The sequence below is a fragment of the Typha latifolia genome, chromosome 10, assembly GCF_019914945.1.
Source record: "Typha latifolia isolate L0001 chromosome 10, TyphaL0001v2, whole genome shotgun sequence".
Lineage (NCBI taxonomy): Eukaryota > Viridiplantae > Streptophyta > Magnoliopsida > Poales > Typhaceae > Typha > Typha latifolia.
In genome coordinates, this window is record NC_133095.1 from 2076047 (window position 1) to 2092593 (window position 16547).

General features: G+C 38.2%; 3 protein-coding genes across 3 annotated transcripts; all 3 read left to right on the forward strand.

Moving 5' to 3' along the window:
• Positions 1–3728: 3728 nt before the first annotated feature.
• Positions 3729–5320, forward strand: LOC140796147 (auxin-responsive protein IAA16-like). Its single transcript, XM_073149038.1, has 5 exons — positions 3729–4181; positions 4320–4549; positions 4646–4787; positions 4871–4932; positions 5018–5320. The coding sequence occupies exons 1-5, from the start codon at positions 3895–3897 to the stop codon at positions 5053–5055; spliced, it is 759 nt and encodes a 252-aa protein (XP_073005139.1). The 5' UTR covers positions 3729–3894; the 3' UTR covers positions 5056–5320.
• Positions 5321–6105: 785 nt separating this feature from the next.
• LOC140796656 (U3 small nucleolar RNA-associated protein 18 homolog) lies at positions 6106–8003 on the forward strand. Its single transcript, XM_073149728.1, has one exon. It carries the CDS (start codon positions 6233–6235, stop codon positions 7853–7855), a length of 1623 nt encoding a protein of 540 aa, XP_073005829.1. The 5' UTR covers positions 6106–6232; the 3' UTR covers positions 7856–8003.
• Positions 8004–10774: 2771 nt separating this feature from the next.
• Positions 10775–15695, forward strand: LOC140796616 (magnesium transporter MRS2-I-like). The gene is made up of 12 exons (XM_073149679.1): positions 10775–11142; positions 11225–11254; positions 11433–11574; positions 12126–12247; positions 12561–12635; positions 13604–13831; positions 13910–13954; positions 14596–14640; positions 14747–14776; positions 14953–15072; positions 15167–15262; positions 15382–15695. The coding sequence occupies exons 1-11, from the start codon at positions 10891–10893 to the stop codon at positions 15251–15253; spliced, it is 1176 nt and encodes a 391-aa protein (XP_073005780.1). The 5' UTR covers positions 10775–10890; the 3' UTR covers positions 15254–15262; positions 15382–15695.
• The last annotated feature ends 852 nt before the right edge of the window (positions 15696–16547 follow it).

The window sequence follows — 16547 nt, forward strand, 5'->3', positions numbered from 1 at the left end:
CAACAGTCCTATTATATTGTTCCTTTTGACAACGGTTTTATCGTTCGTGGAAACTAATTTCGTTTTTCTTTTCTAATCCAAAAAACAAAAAATAAAATTTACTTGGTCAAAGTACAGCCTACCCTAGTAACACAATTTCCTATGGAATCCACCAAAATACTTGAATAAAGAAGGGTCTTCTTAATTATTTCCCTTGTGAAATAAAAAAAAATAGAACAAGTATTATTATTCTGGTAAATTAATTAAATTTTTATTCTGATAAAATAATTTATCATTCTTTTTCATCTTATTCCATACAATTTTTAAAAAATTACTTGATTATATATCATTTCAGCTACAGTTGAAATTTATTCTCTCTCCTCTCTTTCTCTCTTCTTTTTTTGAAAAATAGTTATGTCACCTAGATATTTATATTGTTAAACACTGCGGTGCATTATCAGGCACTACATAGGCACTATATTGTCACATATTGCAACTATTTGTTATGCATTATCACGCATTATATTATCATGCATGACAGCGTATTGCCACTCACTATGTTGTCAATGTATTGTCACCCATAGCCACGCACTGTTATATATTAGTAAGTTCACATTTGTTCTTAATGCAAATATATTAAGCATTTTAAGCTCGTATTACTGTTTTGAAAAGCGGAAAAGGGGCCCGCCATGGCCGGGCGGTTCACCGGGCGCCTCGCCATGTTGAAAGGCGTCGGCAAAAGGCGGCCAAGCGCCTTGGCGGGCTCCCTAGGCGCTAAATAGTGCTAGGTGGGCCGCCTGGCCCGACTCGGCGGGCTAGCGCTTCGGCCCGCCAAGTCGAAATGCGGTTATTAGTGAGCAGGTCGGGTTTTATAGCGGACCGGATTTAATAAAACTAACCAATTTAGAGGACTTAATTGCTAATTGCTTTATGAATTACTGAATTAAGATTATAGAGAAGAAATTTTTTTTCACTGTCATGCATTATTAATTGGGGGAATTACTAATTGCTTGCTATTTAAGTATATAATTTCTAATTAGAGGATTTTGAAATGTGATTCATGTGAATAAACTAGAGTTAGTAAATAGATATCTCAGTTATTCAGTTATCATTAATAAGCAATTAGCTAATGTGATTATGTTATTTAGTGTTTTGATTTAGTGCACTATTAAAATTTCTATATATACTATACTTATTTATTTAATTATATTAAAAATGCTAGATCGCCTTGTCGCCCGCCTTCCAGGCAGTGGGGTGACCGTCGGCCACCCGCGGGCGCTTTTTAAAATATTGGCTAGTATTTATAACACAGAAAGATACTATTTACTAGTACTTTTAAACTCTTATTTATAACAAAGAAAGATACTATTTACTAATACTATTTTAATATATATATTTAAGGGTATTTTCGACATTTAATTTAAAACATCACTAATTTCTAATAAATTTTTTTATTCTTTAATACTTTAATATTAACTTTATGTCGCATCAAATATAATTATTTATTTTTTATATTAATATTAAACTAAATATTAGCTAGCATTCGTTTTTTTATTCTGGTATTAAAAATTAGAATAGTTATGTCTATTGTATTATTTCACGAGTGAAGACAGCTTGTTACTAGAGGATCACTTAGCCACAACATTAGTAGAATTGTGAAATTAGTAATAGTTGGTGCTTGGGGGCGGATCTGATGCCCATCTCGACATCCCAACACGTCACATGGGACCTTGGTCCCCCTCCTAAACTTGGAATCTAGGCACATGCACCCTGCAAAGGGACCCACCTTCCACCGTCCGTTTAATTTATGCGTCCCTAAATTTAAAGCTGGCATTCTTTAGCCTCCTAAGCAATTTTTCAGTGAACCATTCTAGAAGGGTTGGATATTGAGCCAGGATGCTCCACCCCAACAGTTTTGATACGTGTACCCCCCAATTTGTATACAATGTGGCCTCTTAGGCATATCGTGTAATTATTAATGATTATGTTTTCCTATGTATGAAGAGGTGAGAAAAAGAAACATAAATATAATCTCGTTTTCCAGCCATTGCACCAGAGCTCAGTGACTGCAATAAGGTAGGTATAAGGTTGTCCGTTTGTGGCTCATTTCCTCAATTCATAATTCATATGGATGCACTAATATTCTAATAAGCAGTCTATTCTTAAATGAGAAGACAAGTAAATCAGTAATAAAGCAAAGAGAAATGCTGCCCTAATTATTTTGAGAATAGGTTTTTGTTGTATAAGAATTGGGTTGAATTAGGAGTGACAAAAGTTGATCCGACTTATAATTTAATACGGTAACTTAGCTTTTAAACATGTTTGAATTCAGTCTAATTGAGTTCAGATCATAGTATCAACCCATCTAATTTGATTATTCCACGGTTTGTCTTCATGTTTATTATCTCAACTCCGATTAACTTGTTATAGCTTGACTTACTAATCTGTTTATGATTCGTCAATCTATTTATAACACACTAATTCATTTATGACCTGATTAATCTATTTATGATCGGATTAACTTATTTATAATATGAAATTTTTTATTTATTTATAACCTATATAAACTCGTTATAACTTAAATAATTTATAAAAAATTAAATATTTTTTGTGCCTGAACTGATAACTTATTTATAACTCATATAATCTGTTTAATAAATAAATTATATTCGTGCTTCCATTATTATGACCCGATCTGAATTTGACATAGCTAACTCGATACAATTGCCACCTCTCCAGGTTTGAATTTTCTCTTCCATCTCTAATTAATTAATCATTGCGAGAGTGGGGACATTGCGGGTTTCTCACTTTCCTTGTCTTTGTTGTTTTCCCTCTTGTTCCCAAAACCATCGCGATCTTATCGTTAAGCGGCTCGTCTCAGTCGTCGGTGACTCGACCAGACCGTACCCAATTCTTTGGTCAGCAGTCCAAGCGTGTGGACAGTCCAGCGAAGCCCTGTACTTTTCCTGGGCCCTACCTGTCTATCCCAATCATGCGCTGCTTCGCTGAACCGGCGGGACACGTGTAGCTCTCTGCCGGGTCCGGACGCTCCATCCAACCTTATCGCTGTGCAGCGGGCCCTGCGGCCACGAAAGCTCACAAAAGAAGAGCCTCTACCAATAATTTTACTTTCTTTTTGGAGGTTTTCTGCATATCTACGCCTACACTAATCCCCCTTTGTGGATGGATATTTGCAAAATTATTGCGACTCACCTATTTTCCTTTCTCTACTATATTTTGTAAAACACCTCCTTTTTTTTTTGCATATTGACGACTAAGATGACCTCCATGTGGTTTTGTCACGGTGTGAACAGGAGACAAAAAAATGGGTAGTTTAGTTTAAAATTTCCTCCTCCTTAGACACTTTTTTAAATTCAAAACACCTTCTTTAATATAAATTTATATTTTCTTAACAAAATTTATCTGTTAAGAGTTCTATTTGCAAGACGGGGAAGGACGGAGTTGGTTTTGCAATAAGGTTCACGTATAGGTAATTATTTGCTAAAATATAAAACACAATAATAGTGAGCAGTCATTAAAGTAGGAGGCATTTATACAAACAAAAAAAAAAAACTCTTTTAATTTTTTAGTAAAAGCAAGATTAAATTATCAGAAACTGAGCTGTATTTATTTTCTATATTTGATGCACGTTAACGAAGTACCGGTGCATGCATGAACTCAATTTTAATATATTTAAAAAAAATAGAAATTTTTTATATACAAATAGCCTCGGAAAGTAGAGGGCCATTCTGCAAATATGTTAGACCGAGGAGGTTTTCTGTAATAAGGCCGGTCATTTACAAAAGTACCCACTTTTTCCTCTTCCTGGCACTCTATTTGGCCACTCACAAGCTTAGAAGGCAACCAGAAGAGAGGAAGGAAAATTTAAAGCTTCGGTTTTAGTTCGTCATAGAAATGGCGAGTGGGCTACTAGTTGCAGAAAGAGACGATTATAGCTTAGGAATGGAGGAAACCGAGCTCCGCCTCGGGCTGCCGGGCGGCAGCAACGGCGAAGGGAAGCTAGCGAGGAATTCCGGTAAGAGGGGCTTCACGGAGACGATAGATTTGAAGCTTAAACTTCAAACCGTGTTGGATACAAAGGAGGTAGAAGAAGACGAGACACAAGAGAAGTTGAAGAGATCCCTGAGCCAAAACACCATCCTTGTTTCCAAAACTGATGCAGAGAAGCCCTCTGCTCCCAAGTATGTGTGATCCTCCCTTAACTTTCTTAACTTAATTTGTTTCCTTTAGATATTATTATGTATGTAGATGTATATTGTATCGCAAAGGAATTTCTTGAGAACTATGGTGATTATTAATTGTGATCATTTTGGCACCAGGGCACAAGTGGTCGGTTGGCCCCCAGTTAGATCATTCAGGAAGAACATCCTTGCTGCCCACACTGAGAAAGGCAGCAAGGAGGACGGAGAGAAGTCCGGCAACTCGACGGCATTTGTGAAGGTCAGCATGGACGGCGCACCGTACCTGCGAAAGGTGGATCTGAGGATATACAGGAGCTATCAAGAACTCTCCAAGGCCTTGGAGAATATGTTCAGCTCCTTCACTTTTGGTAAGCAAAAAAGAAAAAAAGTGTCATTTGTGATTGCCAGAGTATTGCTGTAGAATAGCATTGATTGGTACCTTAATTTATCTACTTCTACTTCAGGGAACTGCAGCTCTGATGGTATGAATGGAAGAGACTTCATGAATGAAAGGAAGCTAATGGATCTCTTAAATGGTTCAGAATATGTTCCAACCTATGAAGACAAAGATGGTGACTGGATGCTGGTTGGGGATGTTCCATGGGAGTGAGTTCCTCTTAATCTACAACTCACCCATGCAATTACATCATTAGAATCAAATTGGAATGCTAACTCTTGTTCTACTACAGGATGTTTGTTGATTCATGCAGGCGCCTTCGAATAATGAAAGGATCAGAAGCCACTGTACTTGGTCAGTATACAAGTAGCTAGAGATGTCTTCATACTTACTCTTAGTTGTTTCAAGTAATAACTACATCATCTTCTCTTCATTGCAGCACCAAGAGCAGTAGAGAAGTGCAAGAATAGAGTGTGAGGAAGGCAAACTCGTGGCCAATCTCAATCAGTACCAGAGTCAATATGCCCGACGAGAGGCATAAAATTGTTAGTTTTGGATCAAAGAATTTGGTTGTCTATAATTTAGATGGTTTCCTTTATCTTTCCCAATGGACTAGAAGCAATGCATGTTGTTCCCTAAGACTTGCTCTCTATGTCTATATTGTGAATCAATTGGTGTGTAAAATAATTTGTTTCCTAGTTGTTATTATTGCATTTTTATGATGCTTTTATCCCAGAATCAACTAAGGAGCAAGCCATGTGCATAGCTATGGAGCATCTATTTGTATATTCTTCATTGCTTATCTGGCCATCCTCTGTTCCATTTGTTATTTGTAGTTTTGCCAACTACCCAAGGCAAGAAGATGGCTAAAAACCAAAGCAGCAACTGGTGATCAGTATATGCATAACTGGACCAAGTGAGGAGAACATAACAACCACCAAAAGCTCAACTTTACTACTTTAGATGGTTCTGTCAAAGAGAAGACTAATGATTAGTAGATCAATATGGCATTACTGGACCAAGTGAAGAGAACATAGCAACCACCAAACCTCAACTTTACTACTTTAGATTAATCTATCTAAGAGAAGACTAGAATTTAAGTAAAATTCACATAATGATATTTTCTTTTCTTTTCTTTTTTAAAAAAGAACACCATTATCTAACGCTGGTGAGTTAACTGAATCTGTTATTTAAAATTAAAAATATCTGGGTTATATTAAAATGTCTCAAATCCGATGGAAAGTATAAGAATATAAAATACCTGGGTTTATTGATGCATTCGTGGGGCTGCCCTCTCTTCCTAATCCTAATAATAGGAGAGTTAGAGAAGGTAGGACAGTATCGACTTGGGCTTCACTTGTAGATTCCGACCAATAGAAGGGATCTTTTTTAAAATAGGCCCATGGGCTGACAAGCTGATAGGGCTCGGTAATGTAGGGGTGTGAACCAAAAGTTCGATAAAATTGCAGGGTGCCATTTGCAAATTTCCCTAAATAATTCAGCCCGCGCACTCTTAAACCCTAAATAACGAGCCCTTGCCTTCTTCGATCTGCCCCAAGTCTCTCTCACACCACACCACCTCACCTCGCCGACGCCATTGCCGGCTTCCAATCTCTCACCTCTCTCATATCTCGCGGCTTCTAGTCTCTTTAAGATGAGTTTGATTTCGCAAAACTCCCTTCGCAAACGTCGCGAACCGAAGCCCGCCGACGAAGAGGAAGCAGCCGACCGGTCTCCAATTAATCACTCCGGCGAAGAAGACAAAGAGATCGAAGACGAAGCCAAGCCGAGAAATTTGAAGAGGAAAGAGCGAGGTGAGGCGGAAATCGAGCAGGAGAAGGAGATGAAGCGGCTTGAGACCTTCTTGTTTGGTTCCCTTTATAACCCCCTAGAATTCGGTAAAGAATCCGATGAAAAGGAGGCGCCTTTGTTCTTCGTGGACAAGTCTACTGGCGATGAGATGGTTGTTTATGAAGAAGATTTTAATGGAGAAGAAGATACCAAGAAAGAGAGGAAGGCGGCGTGGGTTGACGACGAGGAGGAGAAGGCCGAAGTCGATGTTTTGAGGCGTAATAGATTAAGAAAGCTGAGAAAAGAAGCTGGTGAGCGCGTGATTTCCGGTGCGGAGTATGTATCAAGATTGCGTGCTCAGCATGCCAAGCTGAATCCAGGAACCGAGTGGGCGCATATCCGTCGGAATACTTTGCGCGTTGGAGATTCCGATGAGGAATCTGATTTTGAAAGCGGAGTGGAGGATGATATCCTTCGGAGCAATGATGAGCTTGTTGTTAGGGATAGTGTTAAGCTTTTGCCAGGTTTGTTGGAATACTCGAGGCTTGTTGATGCGAATGCAGAGGAACCATCAAATGGTCCAATTAATTCGGTTCAGTTTCATAGGAACGGGCAGTTACTGCTGACTGCCGGGTTAGATAGGCGTCTGAGATTTTTTCAAATTGATGGGAAAAGGAATGCTAAAATACAGAGTATATTTGTTGAAGATTGTCCAGTACACAAGGCTTCATTTTTGCCGGATGGTTCTGAGGTGATCATTTCGGGGAGAAGGAAGTTCTTTTACAGCTTTGATTTGACGAAAGCTACTGTTAGTAAGATTGGTCCGTTGACAGGGCGAGAGGAGAAAAGTCTGGAAGAATTTGAAGTCTCCCCGGATTCGAGTACCATTGCATTCATTGGCAATGAAGGATATATTCTTTTGGTTTCATCGAGGACGAAAGAGCTGATTGGAACACTTAAGATGAACGGAAGTGCACGTTCATTGGCTTTTACTGATGGTGGGCAGCAGTTGTTGAGCAGCGGTGGCGATGGCCAGGTTTACCACTGGGATCTTAGAACGAGGAAGTGCATCCACAAGGGCATTGATGAAGGTTCCTTAATGGGTTCATCTCTCTGTGCTTCGCCTAACAGCTCTTTGTTCGCTGCAGGTTCAAGCAGTGGAATAGTAAATGTCTATAAAAGGGAAGAGTTTCTGGGTGGGAAAAGAAAGCCATTGAAGACAATTGAGAGTCTCACGACTATGGTTGATCAGATGAAATTCAATCATGACGCTCAGATTTTAGCCATCAGCTCAAGAATGAAAAAGAATGGTCTAAAGCTGGTCCATGTTCCATCATTTAATGTTTTCTCTAACTGGCCTGCACCCAGATTTAGTCTGCAATATCCACGTTGTTTGGATTTCAGTCCTGGTGGAGGTTTCATGACCGTTGGAAATTCTGCTGGAAAGGTTCTATTGTACAAGCTGCATCACTACCAAAATGCTTGAACTGATGCCAGGAAACAGTCAACTCATTGGCTTGTAGTCTTATCTTTAAACAATAGTCTTATCTTTCTGTTTAATTTGTCTCTGCAGGAATTTATTTCCAATGTTTTCTCCTTTAAGAATTTATAAAACCTGATATCTCATTTATGAACTCTTTGATATAGATTCTTTGATTATGTTGCTAAAGTTGATAGTGAAGCTCGAAAGCTTCTTTGCTAGCATCTTTACTGGAAGTTGAGATTACTTTGTTCTAACAAAATGTCCTGTATCCATTAATTTAGCTAATTCCCAGTGAATGTAAGTTGTTATTTTTGCGGTTGTTTTGTTGTTTGAGTCACTTTTTTGTTAACCAAGTCGTTGGCAGTTGATATCTTGCAGCACAATTAAGTATGTTGAAATATGTTTGACCTTGCTTTACATCACTCCTTATTTTGCTTAGTGTTCACTGGAGTCCATATGCTTCTGTAGTAGTACAAATATGCACTAATCCACAAGTCTTAGGTGTAATCTCTATAAAGATAGACTAATGTTGTATGCATTTGTTTCGAAACTGATTGTTCTGCCACTTATTAGCCCATCTTCATTTTGTTGCACATCAAGATATACAGGTTCCACATGCAAAATTGTTTCCAAATACTAATCCTGCACAAATTTTCATCATGCGTGTCATCATTGTGTATCTCTCTGGAGCATAGTCAGGTAAGATTATTCAGCGAGCTTCTAATTTTCTGCTTTGAAGTTCAAAATTGTTCGTTCCTTTTTCTATTCATTCAAAACTGATTATTACACACTCTCTAAAGGTGGAAACCTGAACATGTTTTTGGTAGTTTTTTGCTCTTTAAATAAAATTGCATCTGGTTTAGATTTTCATGTCAAAATTTTCTGGTTGCTGCTGTTGGAATGACTTAGAATTGCTTCTTTTGGTTGATTTCTACTGTTACAAGATGACATTATTTTTTGCTCAAATAGATGTTTCTTAGGGATCCCTTTGAAGAACAAGTGGTCCTTGTAGTGGAGGAGCTTTGCAAGCATCTCTACCTTCAACAAGCATCATCGGTCACTCACAGGAGAAAGCTTACGGGTGGCATGAGGCAGAATGTGTTGAAGAAGATGGTGAGTCATAGTTCTAATTGTTACCTTTCCTTTTTATATGTGTTTAGTTGAAAACATCCATGCAAAATTTTCACCATAGACTGATATTTATTTTCTGATTGATAAATTGCCTAATTGGTTATGCGGCTTATCTGGCATGTATCGCAAGGGACTTGCTGCTTTCTCTGAAATATGTTCTCGCATTGCATAGAATGTTAATCTTATACTTAAAGAGGCTGAGGCATACACATTCAAACAAAGCAGTCAGCAACATGGTTGCATGTCCTCTACAATGTCTACAAATGCGAGCTTAGAGGGACAATCCAGAGTCATCATCCTCTTCAAGGGTTGAGGTATACACAAAGTAGAGGGACCAAATGAGGCCAAAGATACCCAATAGGATCCACCCCAGCAGATTGTTGCTTATCCCCAGGCCCAGTTCGGTCCCCTCTGTGCTCAACCTTTCATCAACTAGGGCCAGGACCGGGTTCGACACGCTCATCACACTTACTGCTGCCAGCAACTATGTGCACCTGCTTGTTGCGACTGATGCCACTGCCTTTTTGCTCAGTGTGGAGCCCTTCACTCTTCCACTATTTAATCCAATCTGACGCAATCCTGTGGCAGCTCGTCTCTAAGAAAAACCATCACTTACTAAGCAACGACTGGCATTTAATACGTCATATGGACATTTTCTTACCCAAGGCTGGCCACATTGAGGATATTCCATTTGACCCTTTGTGCATCGCTGTGTGCGCTATGGTTGAGCCTGGTCTGATAGTTGTGATGGTAGTCATTTTTCTCTACATTGTAGGAGTCAGAGGAGGATGGGGAGGTGCAGGAGCTTGTGTTTGTCGTGTGGCAGTGATGGTTGTAAGGGCTTTAGGAGCTATTTCATTTAAGGGATGAGAAAATTATTATAGTAGTGTAACCATGCTTCAGAAAGGAGATATTGGGGACCAATGGATGGAGAGATAATGGATATATCCTTGCATTCCTCATCCTTCTATAGCCAAACAGTATCTTCCAAGTGGAAATTTTTATCCACCAATCATATGATGCACTGTAGTGATTCATACATATGAGCAAGATTGAGTTAGTCTAGATGCAATTGCTTGTCACAGGGGAATATCTATAAGATATTCTGATGCTCTGTTTTCTTTAAATGATTCAAGAATCGAGTAATGTCATCTGAACCTTTCAATCCATGTTGGTGGTGATCAAATAGTAATGTACATGTACATCATGCATGATACTGCAGAGGTATTTTAATGCATAATTTGTCCCAAAGGATGGTTGATGTTAGGAAAAAGAGAATTTAAAATATATATATATATATATACATAATAAAATCACTTAAATAATCCTGTTTTAATTTGTATTAAAATTAAAAAAAAAGGGACCGAGGCATAATCACAGACTCACAGTAATAGGAGTCAATTTGGGCAGAGAAGAAAATTGATAACTTTATCCTTCTCTATTTATATGTTTATTAAGATAAGCAATGAGAAGATATAATTCCCAATCCGTTATAAAGACTTTGAAATAATTTGAATAATGAATCGAATCAAATCAAATCGAAAATCACAACCTCGGATAACTTGCAACTCCATCCGCTGATTTGGCCTAACTCTAAAATCAACGGCTCAGATTTCATGCTCTCCTCGTGGAGCCCATCTTTTCAAATTCGAATAAAATAAAAGTGATCATGAACAGTTACGGGCTTGCGGCTCAAATATTTCCCTCCTCCCTCTCTCCCGCCGCGCCGTGAACGCCTTCCCTTTTAATCCTATTATCCTATCCTCTAGTAGCTCCCATCGAGACCCCAACTCTCGTCTTCGTCTCCATTGCTCGCTTCGCCCTTGTGATCCCGGCTGTCTCTTCGTCTAAGATCGTCTCCGGCCGGGCATTCGGATGATCGAGGGCTCGCTAAGGTCGGAAATGTGATGGAGGAGACGGCGCCGACGCCGGTTCCGATGCCGGATTACGGTGGCCGGATGAAGAATAAGGAGGCGGCGGCGGGGAGGAGCTGGATGCTGTTCGACGCCACGGGGCAGGGGAGGATCCTGGACGTGGACAAATACGTGATCATGCACCGGGTTGATATACATGCGCGGGATTTGAGGATTATCGATCCGCTTCTGTCATATCCCTCTTCTATCTTGGGCCGCGAGAAGGCTATCGTTCTCAATCTTGAGGTTGGATTCTTCGATTCGTTATTTCTTTTTTGCATTTTTTGCAGTTTTATGTTTACTCTTTTTCTCCCCCTTAATTTTGCAGCATATTAAAGCGATAATTACTGCAGACGAGGTACATTAGTGTTCTCTCATTTCTGTGTTATCATATAAAGGTAAAAACTTGATCATATTTTTGGCGTAGATTTTTGTTTCAAAATTTTCTGATTGCTGCTGTTAGGATAGGGCTCAAAATTGCTCCTTTTGGTTGATCTCTACGGTCACAAGATCGACATGATATTTTGCTTGAATAGGTGTTTCTTAGGGATCCTTTTGACGAGCATGTGGTTCCTGTCGTGGAGGAGCTTTGCAGGCGTCTACCGGCAGCAAACATCGTCAGCCACCTGCAAGATAAAGCGAACGGACGGCATGAGGCAGAATGTGTTGAAGAGGATGGTGAGTCATAGTTCGCGTTGCTACCTTTCTTTTAAGTGTGTTTAATTGAAAACATCCACACAGTTCTCATCATACACTTATGTCTATTTTCTAATTGATAAAACGCCTAAACTGTTATGTGGCCTAGCTGGTACTGTATTCCAAGGATAGAGCTCCTAAAAAGGATAGAGCTCCTAAAAAGGGCCTCATAATATCATGATATCAAGTTCTCGCATTGTTCCAAGAATTAGATATTAATATTTCTAAGGAATTGTTCACATTATGGAAAATTGAAGATTGCATTTGTTTTTCTCTGAGAAAAGAAAGTTAAGAAGATAAAATTAACTTTTTAACAAGCACAAGGTACTAAAATAAGGAGCGAATTATGATGCCCTTAGATTCAGCTAAACAACAGGTTTATTTCTTAATGCATTTCTTTCTAATTAGTAGACTGAGGATCTCACGTTTCATTCTATATCGGGGAACTTATAACGAATTGAACTCTCCTTTCCTATTACTACATAGGCCGTTACTTGCCGAAAATATTAACAGTCTGCATTAATCGAATGCAGAATTTCCTTTTGAGTTTCGTGCCCTGGAAGTTGCTTTAGAAGCAACTTGTAGCTTTCTTGATGCACGTACCACCGATTTGGAAGCTGCTGCTTACCCAGCATTAGATGAGCTGACCTCCAAGGTGCGTGATAACTTAATCTCTCTTGGCAATTGAACATTGAACACTGGTGGGTGTGCATGTAGGGACAATATATTACTCAAAATTTTGCAGCTTCATTTTGTGTTTCTCTTTTGCTAAATTATGTTTCCAATCATTATTTACTCTTGTTTTATGAGTAGTACTTCAAATATATGGGAAGACGAAAACAATACTACTCCCCTCTTCAATGAAAGAAATGGTCGTTTACTTGTTTTAATAATGAAATAGAACTGCTTCTTTTCTTGTATTGTTCTCATGGTGTTGCAGTTTAGTCATTTGTTGCTAATTTGTACAGATTAGCAGCCGTAACTTAGACAAAGTCCGCAAGGTTAAAAGTGCAATGACTAGGTTGACAGCTCGTGTTCAAAAGGTAATACATCCTATTTGTATCCGATTGTATTGCTCGAGTTGCATTTAGGTTAAGAATGCAACCTAGTGAACTAATTTTGTTGATTTTGGAACTTCCAAATTTTAAATGAAAAATTGGCTTGCAATTCGTATAGTTTATTTCTTGCTTTGTTTGGGAAATTTTGAATTTTGTCAAGAAAATGTACGGTGTCCAAGTTTTATTCAACTTGACCAACTAGCTTTTTGCTAGTTCTATCCTAGCGATTTACCTCGTGAGCATCCAATTATTGATTTAATGATAACTCTAACTACTAGCTACTTGGAAATACTATTATAGGAAACAAGAATGGTTGAGAGACTTAATCTTCAACAATGATCATGAAGTTTTACAATTTATAATTGCTTGAATCGGTTATGCTATATTCCATATAATTTTGGATTTTGTAATACAATATCACAGTAAGCCATAAAGAATTGTGCTGCTAATGAAAATCTTACATCTACTCTGGATATTAAAGTTCTGTCAGAAGAAGAAAACAAAGATTAAAAAGACTTAAGTCTCAAAATTCTGGCAGCCTTTCTTCTTTGAAAATTTTGAAGCTCTGGGAGCTGTCAAGTCCTCTTTCTCTTTTGTAATTTCAATAGGTTGGAACGCTCTCAAATGAGGAAGCATTGGCTCCTTGATTGGCTTCACCAGCCTACCTGAAAGAAGAGGCCATGTAATCTGCATTCACATTTCGGATGAGACTTTTCTTCTTTTATACTGGTTTTGAAGTTGTTAAAGGCCCGCAGTTTTTTCTTATGCATAGCAAGTCTTTTCGAGTACAAGTTTGCTCATTCACAAAAATTCTTGATCACCTGAATGTAACATAATTCTACTATGTAAACGTTGGAGCTGCCTAATGCTCATCTTCATTGCAGAGTTGCACTGTACTTATCCAAATTAGGTATCTCTATGTTCTTCCTTACCAAATTTATTGTCATCTCCAGGTAAGAGATGAACTTGAACAACTATTGGATGATGACAATGACATGGCTGATCTTTACCTATCGAGAAAGAGTGCTGGAGCATCCTCACCTCTCGGCGGCTCTGGTGGGGCTGCCTATTTTCATTTCTCACCAGCAGTATGTTCAAAAGTATCACGAGCTAGCAAGGCTAGCGTGGCAACATTTCACGGAAATGAGGACGATGTTGAGGATCTGGAGATGCTACTTGAGGTCATAATAGTTCAAAGATATATATCCTTCATTTTGTAGTTAGTAACATCATCCTTTTTTCTTTTTTCTGGAATGCAGGCCTATTTTAAACAAATTGATAGCACCTTGAACAAATTGATCACGGTATGCATCCCCATAGACTCGGATGTTTCTGAGAAGAGCTATTATTCTGATATTTCTTTTGTGCGCTCAATGGTCTTTCAAATTGCTTTCTTTTGCATTATCTGAAGTATATTGTTTTTGCATACTGTTCGACATGCTCTAAAACAAGAGAAAGTACTTGTGTGTTTATTTGTAAGAAATTGATAGTCTTTTAGAATGTTTAAAGTTCTTGGAAGAGGTTATCATGTCAGCATTCCGATACAGCACATTGAAATGTCCAACTTTTTCAGGTATTCAACACCTATTGCAGTGTTTGAAAGATGACTTGCTACAGATAACTTGATTCTTGATAGGATCCACTACATTATAAACATGCTTTAGACGCCCAGTTACCGGTGATTACTGGTGAATGATCTAACTTCGTAATGTCAGGAGAAAAAGAAAAGTACGGCATGTATCATGACAACTCAATACTGATCGAACTGTTGACTGTTTAGTCATCCATAGATTTCCTGATCCTGAAGTTAGAATTAACAAGGAATAAATGTGAATCCGGTGATATTTGACAATCTCTTCTTAGTGCTTGCGGGGTTAAACATTATAGTTTATCAATTAGTTCACAATTACGTTCTAAATATTGTTACACTATGGTTTCCTTCCAGCTTCGCGAATACATCGATGACACAGAGGATTACATCAATTTTCAGGTACTGGAACATCTCTTCTATTTTAATAAGTACTCGTTGTCTGGTTATTATATAGATTGTAAAACATTGGCATATTCTAAGTTCTAAAATGCACGTCTTTTTGCAGCTTGATAATCACAGGAATCAGTTGATTCAGGTGATATTTTTTTATAGGCATCCATTAAATCTTGTTCGCACATATTTAGGCTTTTGAATGAGCTTTAGGCTTTAGGACAGCTGCTGTTCTTTATTTTTCGTTTTGGTGATGCCTTGGTTTGGGTGCATGTAGTCTTTGATCTTTTCAACTTATTCATCTCTTGTATTCTGCGGCAGTTAGAGCTTTTCTTGAGTTCTGCCACTGTTTGCCTCACTCTGTATTCATTAGTTGCTGGAATTTTTGGGATGAACATTCCCTACTCATGGAATGATGGACACGGTTACATCGACAAATGGGTAAGTTTGATGTATTAGTGGGTCAGACAACCTGTTCAAGGATGCACAGCCCTGCTGATACTCTTATCTGCATCTTTTGTTGCTTGTAAACCAGGTGATAATTTTCGGGGGAGCTTCAAGTCTCATGCTTTTCATTTCTATCATTTATTATGCTAAACACAAAAGTCTTACTGGTTCTTGATATCCACAGGTAGGCATCAAAGATTCTATATTTTTTTCTTTTTCATTTGTCTCACTTGTTTTGTAAGGCTTCTTTGGCAGTAACTAATTAATACAGACAGCAATATAATGTTAACTGACCTTTGATAGGATCTCTTGACAGTATCAGTACCAACATCTATATTTCAAGGATGGTGACCCTTCACCGGCTGTTCTAATAGCTCATTGTCATCCTACCACTTTACATGCAATATTTAGGTTAGAGCAACGATCATGTACATTATACTCTGCAACATTGTTCTTATTTTATTCCAGGTAACTTTCCAAGTCAAGTTCTACAGAAATTTAGAAACCATATGGAAGGCAATTCATTTTTCCATTAGAGCAACTTGTTATTAATTTTTTGAGTGGATACACGTTTTTCTACGGAGAAAATTATATAATGTTGTTTCTCTTATTTTCTTCCTAAGGTGTATATATAACTTTTTGATATGCTAATAAATTTACAAACCTAACTGTCTGTCTCTATCTTTAAATCCAGAAAGTGTTGATTAAGTGGACATACAGGAGTAGGAAAAGTTGGTAGTTGTAAATTTAGGATGTTGGCTGGAAGATAGATGCATGCAGTTTTTTAGGCAGATAAAATGAAACAAGCATTGATTCTATATCAAGGCCAGCCTCTTAATATAAGTAAAACTAGTTAAGAGCAGTGATCAAACTTGGTAATCAGTCAATTTGGAGACGTCCAATAGATTGAACTAGTACTTCTGGCATACCCTCAGCGAAGTCTTCCGTCTCGCACTTAGGGTGAACCAAGCAAATGGCAAAATAGATGGACTCTAACAGAGCAATATTAGTTGATGAAAAGATTGTTTTCTTTGCTTTAATTTTTTCGATGTCCTACTCAAATAGGGTTTGACTAAACAAGCTTACCTGTGTCACTAGGATTACCTTGCCTCCTCTAGGTGAATATGCTAGTGTGCTGATTCATAGTCTGTTCACCCATTCAGGCCTTATCTAGAATTCATTACCTAACCGCAGGACAAAAGCAACCCTGTGTTCAATAACGGCGATTTCTTGCCAATTCTTCACCCAAGGTTCTGAAGCCCATTTTTTATCATGATGATTAAGACCACCAATTAGTCTCAAGATTTCAAGTAGCATTAGTATTCCTAATGGAAGAGTTGTGCTTCAATAAGAAGAGACTAATAGGATGTCAGTTTGCTAATATGTTAATATTTTCGCTTGAACATCAATACAATTTATTGACAACCAACATATGAAATCTATGTTAGCATAATTCATTTCTCAAATCC